The sequence below is a fragment of the Budorcas taxicolor genome, chromosome 3 (assembly GCF_023091745.1).
Source record: "Budorcas taxicolor isolate Tak-1 chromosome 3, Takin1.1, whole genome shotgun sequence".
NCBI classification, from domain to species: Eukaryota; Metazoa; Chordata; class Mammalia; order Artiodactyla; family Bovidae; genus Budorcas; species Budorcas taxicolor.
The window spans coordinates 78,051,957-78,064,334 of NC_068912.1; the positions used below are offsets into that span (position 1 = coordinate 78,051,957).

At 41.5% G+C, this 12,378-nt stretch overlaps 1 protein-coding gene across 1 annotated transcript in view; it reads right to left on the reverse strand.

The window, feature by feature from the left end:
• Positions 1 to 477: 477 nt before the first annotated feature.
• The window catches only part of IL23R (interleukin 23 receptor), a 61,049-nt gene continuing 49,148 nt past the window's right edge, over positions 478 to 12,378 (reverse strand). Inside the window, exons 8-10 of the mRNA XM_052638176.1 lie at positions 10,222 to 10,327; positions 4,766 to 4,856; positions 478 to 1,119 (exon numbers count right to left, since the gene is read on the reverse strand). Of these exons, the coding sequence (XP_052494136.1) occupies positions 478 to 1,119; positions 4,766 to 4,856; positions 10,222 to 10,327 (839 nt within the window). The remainder of the gene's footprint in view (positions 1,120 to 4,765; positions 4,857 to 10,221; positions 10,328 to 12,378) is intronic.

Genomic DNA, 12,378 nt, shown 5'->3' on the forward strand with positions numbered 1-12,378 from the left:
GTCACATTCTTAATACCTGAATAGAAAGTAGTAGGAAAAAAACAACACAGTAAACATGTAATTAATTGTTCCTCTGTTTCCATCCCTTACTTGTTTTGCTGTTTATGGGCTATATTTTTATCTACTAAGTAATAAAATGAAAGTTAAACTTGTTTTTTCTCTTGTAAGCAAATAGTAATAGCTCAATTTTAAAAACTATTTTCAGCATTTATTTCATTACCATGTATTTTGCATTATTTATCCTTCATACAGAGATCTGATTAGTGCCTGCAATGAGGAAAATTTGATATAGTTGAAACATTTTTAAAAATATAGAAGTCTTCTCTAATATTTCTGCCACTTTTGTGGCCATGAAGTATGTTTCATCTTTGGATCTTAATTATCTAATAAAAAAAGTTGGGCAGAATTAAATTTGTGTTGAGAGAGAGAGCCCTCTTCAGATTTCAAGGCAGGTTTTGACTACACAAATCTACTTTTCTAAGAGTGAAATCGATTGAAGTGGCTTTCCAAAATATTTTGTGGAAAGTAAGAATTAATAGATGGCAACTCTTTGTTCATGCTCCCCAGACAGGAGACAAATTCATCAGGCAGCAGGGTTTGTTCTGGAATAGTTTCATTCAGTAATGCATCTTCCAGAAGCATGGCAGTTTCCCCCTCTATTGAGTTTTGCATGTCTGGAGGACTGCATTCTCCTTGATTTAAAATGAGGCTTAATTCTTCAAGAAATAGTGCGTTGCTTAGTGAATTTGTACTTGAGACAGGAAAAGCAAAATCAGGATATTTTTTAAACCTGGCATTGTTTCCCAAGTTTAAGGAATCAGCTGGTGGTTCCAGAATTGAGGAAGCTGTTTCATCATCATTCCTGAGATGGTTTCCCCCAGGGAGAAAACTTGAAATCTGGGGTTTATACCCAGTGTTGAGATCAGGAATATATACAACTGTAGTGTTGGTGAGTAGTGACTTCTCCAGGCTCTCTTTTCTCTCCAGGCATCCTGTATTGTTTTCTTTCTTGTAGCCCATGGGTTTTTCTTCTGGGAGAATGATTTCGATCTCTGTAATCACCGGATCAACATATAGGACCTGTTCGCTGGAATTGTTATTCATAAATTCATTTTTTTCCTAGGAAGAAAAGACACTTTTATTTCACAAAAGACATTTAAAGTAGCAAACTGGATAAATAAGGACTAGAATTTTGCTTTCCCTCAACTTTCCTTTCCCCTTTGCTTTTCTTCATAGTGTTTCTCTTCTCATATGATTTCCTACTTTTGTTACTCTGCTCCATTCCAAAGGTTTGTTAAATTCTCCCAGGAAGGGATTGAAGGAAAGGAGTAATAAAGATAATCCATGTTGTAAGCACATGTCTTTATTTATGAATTTTAAAGAGAAAGAAGCCTTTTGCTTGTTAACTTGCATATTATCTCAGTGCCTTTTAAAATTTTGGAATATTTTATAATATTATAGAGCTTTACTAGAAGAAAATACTTTGTTGCTTAAATGAAAGCCACCTGATGCGAAGAACTGACTCATTTGAAAAGACCCTGATGCTGGGAAAGATTGAAGGCAGGAGGAGAAGGGGACAACAGAGGATGAGATGGTTGGATGGCATCATCGACTCGATGGACATGCGTTTGAGTAAACGGGAGTTGGCAATGGACAGGGAGGCCTGGCATGCTGCAGTCCATGGGGTCGCAAAGTTTTGGACATGACTGAGCGACTGAACTGAACTGAAAAGGGTACAGAAAATCCTGTTTTGCTTCCATTTGAGAATAAAGCTGTGGTAAATGCTTTGACAATTCAGACATGTCTGTGGTGATCAGTCAGGAGGGTGGGTGAAGATAATTTTTATTTGTATAAAAGCCTGATGACTTTTCTGGTAAGAGAAGGGCTCATGGCCTTCCACCTGATGGCTGGCTTCCTTGGGCAAGTAACTCCCACCCAACACAGTTATAAAATTATAGCTGCCCACTATGGTGGAATGTTTGAGTCCTTCCAAAATTCATATGTTGAAGCCCTGGGATGATATTAGGAGGTGGGACCTTTGGGAGGTAATTAGGTCATGAGAGTGGAGCCCTCATAAATAGGATTATTGTTCTCATAAGAAGAGACACAAGAAAGCTGATGTCTTAGTTTGCCATCTGAGGCTATAGCAAGAAGACAGCTGTCTGTAAGAGAACTCTCACTGGAACCACATCTGCTTGTGTCTTGATCTTGGACTTCCCACTTAAGCTGCCCAGTGTGGTATTCCATTGAGTGTCCTGAACTGACTAGACTACCACTTCTTAGTCTTTTGGCAGAAAGCAAAACCTCATCTGAAGGAAATCCTAAGGTTCTTTTCTAATTCCAAGAGCTCAGGATGGGAAGCAAGCTTTGCAAAAGGAAGACCTTGAATAAAGCAGAGTGAAATATCATTAAAATTTTTTCAACTCAGCCTCCCCAGGGCCTTTGCTAGGTTTGTGTTGGGAAGGGCAGACATATAGTCATGGATCAGATGTAATCAAAGGAAGTAGATTTGCTATAGTAAACCAAGAGGAAGGAGGTTTTTTCCCCTCTTCAGGTTGGCAGCTGAATGGAGAAGTACATAGGGGACAGACCACAATGAAGGACACAAAGCAAGGGCTATTCCAGAGTGAGGACACTAAAGGAAGAGAAGAATCTGATCACAGTGAGGTCAGGGACAATTGTCTGAGCCACAGAATGTTCCCAGTTCCCCAGGATAACTAGTGGGGGAACAAGACAGAATGACTAAGTGGAATGAATATAAGACCACAGGATTTATCAGCTGTAGTTTACTGACTGTGTACTTGACCTTCAGCCAGTTGTTAACTATTTACTTTATTCTATGTATGGGTTCAGTTATTCCAGACCACCCCTCCATTATGTACAACATTACCTCCTTTAGAGTCAACCATGTCCACACTCTTTCCTTTTAGTATCCAGTGACAAGGATCCCTCCTCCTGCTCATGGTAGGCCTTTCCTCCTCAACCCTTCATAGTCTTGCTTGATCCCACCTCTGCCACCCCATACTAGTCTTCTCAAGCCCACCCAATTTAGTACAAATACAATTCTGAGTCCATACTGCTCTGAAGCTATTGTTATACATAGGTTGCATCAGTACCATCAGTACTGAGAGCATTTGACCATGTGTCAGCATAGCCCCTTTCTTACTTCTCTTCCAGTCTACACTCATCAAAAGATGTCTCCACATCCATCCCCATTTCTTTATCTTCTATTCACTTCTAACTGAACCCCTGGATGGACCACCAGTGACTCGCTCCTTGTCATTTTCCATAGGCACATTACACTCCTTATACGCCCTCTACAAAGTCAGCACTGAGGACTTCTTGCTTCTTGACACTTTGCCCACCCCTCACAATGCTGATTTCTCACAGTAGTTTTCAAACCTTTAACAGTGTTCTCAACACTGGCTGTATAATGGATTCACATGGGAAACTATGAAGATGCTGACACCTGGCTCTCCCCACATCAGCCCTCCACCCCAAGATCCTGGCCTCCCCCCAGAGATTGTGGCCTGGGAATCAGGATTCTAAAGTGCAATCAAGGCTGAGAACTACTGCCTTAAGAACTCATCTGGGGCTCTGAAAGGAGTTGATTAGTGGGCTCACTAGATCTCCAGATAGAGCCACTTTTACTTGTTTTACAATACTTCTCTACTTCAACATCAGTTGAGCAGAGGGTCCCTAGGCTAAAAATAAATTTAAGCTTGAAAACTGCTGGTTGGCAGAATGAAGTCTGAGTTCCATGACAAGGCCTCCTGTGCCCTGATCCCACTCTACGAGCAGTGCTTAGTCGCTTCAGTCATGTCTGACGCTGTATAACCACTCTGCATTCCCCCATTATTCCAGCCGCTCCTCGCATCAAATGTTTCCACAAAGCCACACCCAGCAGGCTGTTCTCACCTCTGTACCTTTGCTCATGTAGCCTCCCTATTTTGAATGTTCTCTGTCTCTCCTGAGCAATTCCTTCCCATCTCTTAATATAGTTCCTCTACATTCTCATCAGGTTTTGTCTCATTTCTTTCACTATACTACATTGCTGCATTTCAATGCTTAGATGATGTGTCTGTCCAATTAACTGAGTTTTGAGCCCCTTGACAGCCAGGCCAGAGAGCCAGAAAGTATAAGAGCACACATGGCAGATTCTTTCCTCTCCTTCATAACCAGCAGTTGCTCCTTCAAAACCTGCAAGATCCCCTATTGCCTCAGGATCTTCCTAGGACAACCTTCTATTCTTTCCTGAACTGGAGACCTGGTCTACCCCTGGTGACACCATCTGCCACAGTCTCCTCACATCCATCTTCTTGAATTCCACTGGGTCTCAGGAGCAAAGTAGTATCTTCTTTGGGCTCCACCTGCTTCTCCAACTCGTGTAAAACAGAAGCCCCTTTGTGTCTCTGAGGCTCCTTCTATTGAGATTTTATTCCCTGTCCCTTTGATCTCTGGAGACACCTACCAATTGTTTGGCCACCAAGTAGCTCTGGCACCTGCCTTACAATCTTCTTCTTCACTTTTCTCTTTTGAATAGGATTGCTTCTCTCTTCCATCTCTCTTTCCTTCCCCTAACCCATTCTCTCATCTCTCTTAAGTATTATCTGAAATATGTACAGTTTTATTTCTGCATATGTTTATACAGTTGTGCAAATATGCACACACATTTATTTATTTGAATGGAAATTCTACTTTAACTATTGGACTGTGCTCTTGGTCTCAGCTGCCATTTAGTTTGTACTTAATGGTGTTTGGTTACCTGAAGTATTTTCACAACTTTACTGTTTTCCAATTGAGGAATATCTTCATAGAGCCATTTTGGTATTAGCAATAAGATTCTTCTTTTAATTCTAAAAAAACAAAAAATGACAGAATAAGTATCTTACTGGAGGACTGGTGCAGGCAATCATCTTGGAGATTAAGAAATAAACTAGAATAGAATGCATAATAAAAATTAAAATTTCCAATGCAGGAACTAAGATTTCCATCTCTTTAAAACTTATATGGGAAGTTGATTCAGTATTTTTTCAGATTTTCCTCTTCTCCATATTGCTCTGCCTCCAAGGAGTCGGAACATTCCAAAGCACTCACGCTAGATTCAAGATAAGCGGGAGAACCACCCAGGAAGTGAAACTATACACGTGTTAAATATGGCAAAGCATTATAAGTGGAGATGTTAGTGTGGAAAAGTTTGTAAAACTTAAGGGATAAATGTAAAACTTTCCAAGGGGAGCATAACCATAAAGAAATATTAAAGAAGAGAATGTCATATAAGAAAACTATAATATTTGAGCTCCTCTAATTGTAATGATTCTAAATAAGGTTGAGAGAGAGTGGTAGCCACAAACTTTCCTTATGTGGTCAGAGTAGGAGCATTGTATGGCACGGAGAGAATACCAGTTTTTACTTCACTTGTGTACTTATTAAGTATCTCTGTGGTTGTGTGACAGAAGGAAGAGGGAGAAGCCATGAACACTCCACTTTTCCTCCAAAGCTACCCCTTGGCACTGCCACTGTGGTGAAAGCACTTTCTACATTTATGAAAACATTGCTTTGAGCAAAGAGGTTGTCTTGGGAGTTTAGCTTGGGCTTAGAAGAGACTATAGTGAGCTCTGGCACATGTTAACAATGCACCACACAAATTGGCTTGCTTATCTGCTTATGCAGCTTCTGTAAGAACTTCAAATAATTAACAATCAAAATGGCTGCACAGACTCTGCTAGCTCAACTTGACCTTGAACTGTAGCATAAAGTAGTTTCTTTACATATATTTATACGTTTTATGGTTCAGTTTCTTTTACCGTTTCATATTCCTTTAGCATACCTAAAATTAGAACAAATTGGTAAGTTCATGATACTGTAGAGAAGTTTTTATACAGCATGCTGATACAGTGAGAAAAAAAATTCATTCAATATCACGGTAATCCAAGTCCATGCCCCAACGAGTAATGCTGCAGAAGCTGAAGTTGAATAGTTCTATGAAGACCTACAAGACCTTTTAGAACTAACACCCCTAAAAGATATCCTTTTCATTATAGGGGACTGGAATGCAAAAGTAAGAAGCCAAGAAACACCTGGAGTAACAGGCAAATTTGGCCTTGCAGTACAGAATGAAGCAGGGAAAAGACTAATAGCATTCTGCCAAGAGAATGCACTGGTCAGAGCAAACACCCTTTTCCAACAACACAAGAGAAGACTCTACACATGGACATCACCAGATGGTCAACACCAAAATCAGATTGATAATATTCTTTGCAGCCAAAGATAGAGAAGCTCTATCCAGTCAGCAAAAACAAGACCAGGAGCTGACTGTGGCTCAGATCATGAACTCCTTATTGCCAAATTCAGACTGAAATTGAAGAAAGTGGGGAAAACCACGAGACCGTTCAGGTATGACCTAAATCAAATCCGTTATGACTATACAGTGGAAGTGAGAAACAGATTTAAGGGACTAGATCTGTTAGACAGAGTGCCTGATGAACTATGGATGGAGGTTCATGACACTGTACAGGAGACAGGAATCAAGACCATCCCCAAGAAAAAGAAATGCAAAAAAGTAAAATGGATGTCTGAGGAGGCTTTACAAATAGCTGTGAAAAGCAAAGGAGAAATGGAAAGATATTCCCATTTGAATGCACAGTTCCAAAGAATAGCAAGGAGAGATAAAAAAGCCTTCCTCAGCGACCATTGCAAAGAAATAGAGGAAAACAATAGAATGGGAAAGACTAGAGATCTCTTCAAGAAAATTAGAGATGCCAAGGGAACATTTCATGCAAAGATGGGCTCAATAAAGGACAGAAATGGTAGGGACCTAAGAAAAGCAGAAGATATTAAAAAGAGGTGGCACAAATACAAAGAAGAACTATACAAAAAAGATCTTCACGACCCAGATAATCATGATGGCATGATCACTCACACTCACCTAGAGCCAGACATCCTGGAATGTGAAGTCAAGTGGGCCTTAGGAAGCATCACTATGAAGAAAGCCAGTGGAGGTGATGGAATTTCAGTTGAGCTATTTCAAATCCTAAAAGATGATACTGTGAAAGTGCTGCACTCAATATGTAAGCAATATTGGGAAACTCAGCAGTGGCCACAGGACTGGAAAAGGTCAGTTTTCATTCCAATCCCAAAGAAAGGCAATGCCAAAGAATGCTCAAATTACCGCACAATTGCACTCATCTCACACGCTAGTAAAGTAATGCTCAAAATTCACCAAGCCAGGGTTCAGTAATACACGAACCGTGAAATTCCAGATGTTTAAACTGGATTTAGAAAAGGCAGAGGAACCGGAGATCAAATTGCCAACATCTGCTGGATCATCAAAAAAGCAAGAGAGTTCCAGAAAAACATCTATTTCTGCTTTATTGACTATGCTAAAGCCTTTGACTGTGTGGATCATAATAAACTGTGGAAAATTCTGAAAGAGATGGGAATACCAGACCACCTTACCTGCCTCTTGAAAAAAGCTGTATGCAGATCAGGAAGCAACAGTTAGAACTGGACATGGAGCAACAGACTGGTTCCAAATAGGAAAAGGAGTATGTCAAGGCTAAATATTGTCACCCTGCTTATTTAACTTATATGCAGAGTACATCATGAGAAATGCTGGGCTGGAGGAAGCACAGGCTGGAATCAAGATTGCCAGGAGAAATATCAAAAACCCCAGATATGAGATGGCTGGATGGCATCACCAGCTAGATGGATATGAGTTTGAGTGAATTCCGGGAGTTGGTGATGGACAGGGAGGCCTGGCATGCTGCAATTCTTGTGGTCACAAAGAGTCAGACACAACTGAGTGACTGAACTGATGCAGATGACACCACTCTTATGGCAGAAAGTAAAGAGGAACTAAAGAGCCTCTTGATGAAAGTGAAAGAGGAGAGTGAAAAAGTTGGCTTAAAGCTTAACATTCAGAAAACTAAGATCATGGCATCCGGTCCCATCACTTCCTGGCAAATAGATGGGGAAACAGTGGAAACAGTGGCTGACTTTATTTTGGGGGGCTTCAAAATCACTGCAGATGGTGATTGCAGCCATGAAATTAAAAGACACTTACTTCTTGGAAGAAAAGCTATGACCAACCTAGACAGCATATTAAAAAGCAGAGACATTACTTTGTCCACAAAGTCCATCTAGTCAAGGCTATGGTTTTTCCAGTAGTCATGTGTGGATGTGAGAGTTGGACTGTGGAGAAAGCTGAGCGCCAAAGAACTGATGTTTTTGAACTGTGATGTTGGAGAAGACTCTTGAGAGTCCCTTGGACTGCAAGGAGATCCAACCAGTCCATCCTAAAGGAGATCAGTCCTGGGTGTTCATTGGAAGGACTGATGTTAAAGCTGAAACTCCAATACTTTGGCCACCTGATGCGAAGAGCTGACTCATTTGAAAAGACCTTGATGCTGGGAAAGATTGAAGGCAGGAGGAGAAGGGGATGACAGAGGATGAGATGGTTGGATGGCATCACTGACTCAATGGACATGAGTATGATAAACTCCGGAAGTTGGTGATGGACAGGAAGGCCTGGCATCTGCAGTCCATGGGGTTGCAAAGAGTTGGACACGACTAAGTGACTGAACTGAACTGAAATGAACTGAAGGAAAATGGGCAATGGGGCTGCTAAAACACTAACACAATTGGTTCAAAGTGATGAATTCAGACACTGCCACACTTCTCTTCAGACTGATTCAGGGGATTTATTTGGGTAGAACTTGAAGCACCTCAGATATGCAGATGACACCACCCTTAAGGCAGAAAGTGAAGAGGAACTAAAAAGCCTTTTGATGAAAGTGAAAGAGGAGAGTGAAAAAATTGGCTTAAAGCTCAACATTCAGAAAACGAAGATCATGGCATCTGGTCCCATCACTTCATGGGAAATAGATGGGGAAACAGTGGAAACAGTGTCAGACTTTGTTTTTTGGGGCTCCAAAATCACTGTAGATGGTGACTGCAGCCATGAAATTAAAAGGCGCTTACTCCTTGGAAGAAAAGTTATGACCAACCTAGATAGCATATTCAAAAGCAGAAACATTACTTTGCCACAAAGGTTCGTCTAGTCTAGGCTATGGTTTTTCCTGTGGTCATGTATGGATGTGAGAGTTAGACTGTGATAAAAGCTGAGCGCTGAAGAATTGATGCTTTTGAACTGTGGTGTTGCAGAAGACTCTTGAGAGTCCTTTGGACTGCAAGGAGATCCAACCAGTCCATTCTGAAGGAGATCAGCTCTGGGATTTCTTTGGAAGGAATGATGCTAAAGCTGAAACTCCAGTACTTTGGCCACCTCATGGGAAGAGTTGACTCACTGGAAAAGACTCTGATGCTGGGAGGGATTGGGGGCAGGAGGAGAAGGGGATGACAGAGGAGGAGAAGGGGATGACAGAGGATGAGATGGCTGGATGGTATCACTGACTCAATGGACGTGAGTTTGAGTGAACTCCAGGAGTTGGTGATGGACAGGGAGGCCTGGTGTGCTGCAATTCATGGGGTCGCAAAGAATCGGACATGACTGTGGCACAGCAGACAGACTTGAGGCACATTGAGAAGACTGCATAGGGAAAGAAAGAACATGGGCTTAGATATCAGCTGCCTCTGGACTCCTGGCTTAGTGTTTGGTGACCTTGGTTTGAGCACTTACCCTCTCTATCACCTCATCTAAATCATCTGTAAAATAGGTCACTCAGCTTTTCTGGCAGGATCGTTGCAAGGATTAAATGAATGACATTTGTAAAGAGTTTGGCATGGATAGATTCCCTGATGCTCAGTTGGTAAAGAATCCACTTGCAATGCAGGGGACCCCAGTCTGATTCCTGGGTGCCAAAGATCCCCTGGAGAAGGGATAGGCTACCCACTCCAGTATTCTCGGTTTTCTTTTGTGGCTCAGCTGGTAAAGAACCTGCCTGCAATGCGGAAGACCTGTGTTTGATCTGTGGGTTGGGAAGATCCCCTGAAGAAGGGAAAGGCTACCCACTCCAATATTCTGGCCTGGAGAATTTCATGGACTGTATAGTCCTTGGGGTCCCAAAGTGTTGGACACAACTGAGCGACTTTCACTTTCACTTTTTGGCATGGATGCATACTCATTAAATACTGTTCCTTTTATTTTGCCTTTTTCTCAAAAAGTGTTGATGAATGTTTAAAATAAGTCACATAGTTGACTCTATTTTGATGGTACAAATATATGGTCTAAATGAGAAAACAAATTCAACAAAAACCTACCCAGTTCGAAGCGATCTGTTAAATATCCCAAACAAAGATAGAACTGACAGCATAACAGCAAAGAAGACCATTCCCAATAAAAGTCCAATGTCTTGTTTCCCGTTGTCTGAAAGGAAAGAAAAATAATTTTAGCTATAATTTCCATCTTGGCTACCTGATGCGAAGAACTGACTTATTGGAAAAGACCCTGATGTTGGGAAAGATTGAAGGCAGGCGGAGAAGTGGGTGACAGAGGATAAGATGGTTGGATGGCATCATTGACTCAATGGACATGAGTTTGAGCAGACTCCTGGAGATGGTGAGGGACAAGGAGGCCTGGAATGCTGCAGTCCATGGGGTCACAAAGAGTCGGACACAACTGAACAACATGTGATACCAGAATCACTCTTCTCTCTTTCTGCACCAAGTGAAGGTCATTAATCTCAATGGGAACAGGAAGAAGAAATAAAATTAACCTTCACCTTGGGCTGTAAAGTGACTGCCATTCCAAACTGCACAACAATATCTTTTGTTTGAGAAGATTGGGTTCCATGGATCTGAGGTCAGTGGGTTTCTGAGGTCAGTGAGTCTCTGGCAAATGTGGTCAGTGTTAGACATTTTTTAATGAGCTTGTGCTTGCATATTTTATATTTAAAAAAGTGTAGTGATGAACCTCATTTGGTTTGTCTGACACAAGTGAGAATTCCCAATTGCTTGTGACAGAGGCTAAAGCTGGCCACAATCACAACTGAGGGTTTTTTTGTTTTGTTTAACCTTTTGTACAAGACCGAAGTTATGTACAGTTTGTCACCATTCTTCAAAATTTATTGTTCATGAATTTCTTCCTGCTGAAAAAGGGCACTCTACTTAGAGCAATATATAAGAGAGAAATTCAAATTGTCTTATATTTTGCACTGATATTTTATTTTAGAAACAATGCTTCTTTTGAACTTTGAAGTAGAATTAATCACCTGAAATCTTTAAATAAATAATATATTCAATATGTATTACCTGCCAGGCCCATCACATTTTCTCCCTGCTGCTGCTGCTGCTAAGTGACTTCAGTCGTGTCCGACCCTATGTGACCCCATAGCCGGCAGCCCACCAGGCTCCCCCGTCCCTGGGATTCTCCAGGCAAGAACACTGGAGTGGGTTGCCATTTCCCTCTCCAATGCATGAAAGTGAAAAGTGAAAGTGAAGTCGCTCAGTCATGTCCGACTTTTAGCGACTGCATGGACTGCAGCCTACCAGGCTCCTCTGTCCATGGGATTTTCCAGACAAGAGTGCTGGAGTGGGTTGCCATTGCCTTCTCTGCATTTTCTCCCTAGTACATGAAAAACCCTATTTTCTGTTTTCAAATGTAGACTGTAATTGAGACATGATTTGTCATATGGGAGTTGTATCTAAGCCATGCTGTGTATTGTCTCCTTCCATCCTCCTTCTTCCTTTTGACAAATGTTTATCAGATACTTACTACATGACAGGCACTGAATTGGCCCTACTCTAGTTATTTCCCAGCTGCACCTAACGTACACTTGGGGGTCTCCAGGCTGTCCAGCCCCTCTCTTAAAGCCATCTGGTAGGCTAGGGTCAATGTGGCTTAGTTCACTCCTAGTCTCTGTGGGGTATGGAGTTAGTGTTTTCCTAGGACTAAAATACTGCTGCTGAGAATTTCAAGCCACTAATGGGAGGACTGACTGCCAGACATTAGAGCCTAGAAGATGATGGAGAATCCCTAAGTTAACATGGGATCAGGTAAAGGAGTGTGAGGAGTAGAGCAGAGTGACCAAAAGTACAAGCCGAGATACCCGGGTTCCAATTAGATACTGCCATTTATCAGCTCTGTAACCTCAGAGCATAAACAATGAACTTGCCAAAGCTCAAGTTTCCTCTTCTGTGAAATGATGTCTACCTAATAGAGCATCCATGAGTTCCTAGCCTCCACAGTTCCCACAGCAATACCAAGGTGCTGGTCTGTGTAGGCATCTGTAATTAGGGATCTTTTCTGAACCTAAGCACTTGGCTCATAATTGATTCACATAATACAAAATTTAGAGTACCCTTACATTGCTTCATTTTCATAACGCTTACTGCCACCTTACTTTTCTTGTTTTGTTTGTTGTCTACCTCCTCCCAACACACATTCATCTATCTAGAAAAGAAACTTCATGAAGACGG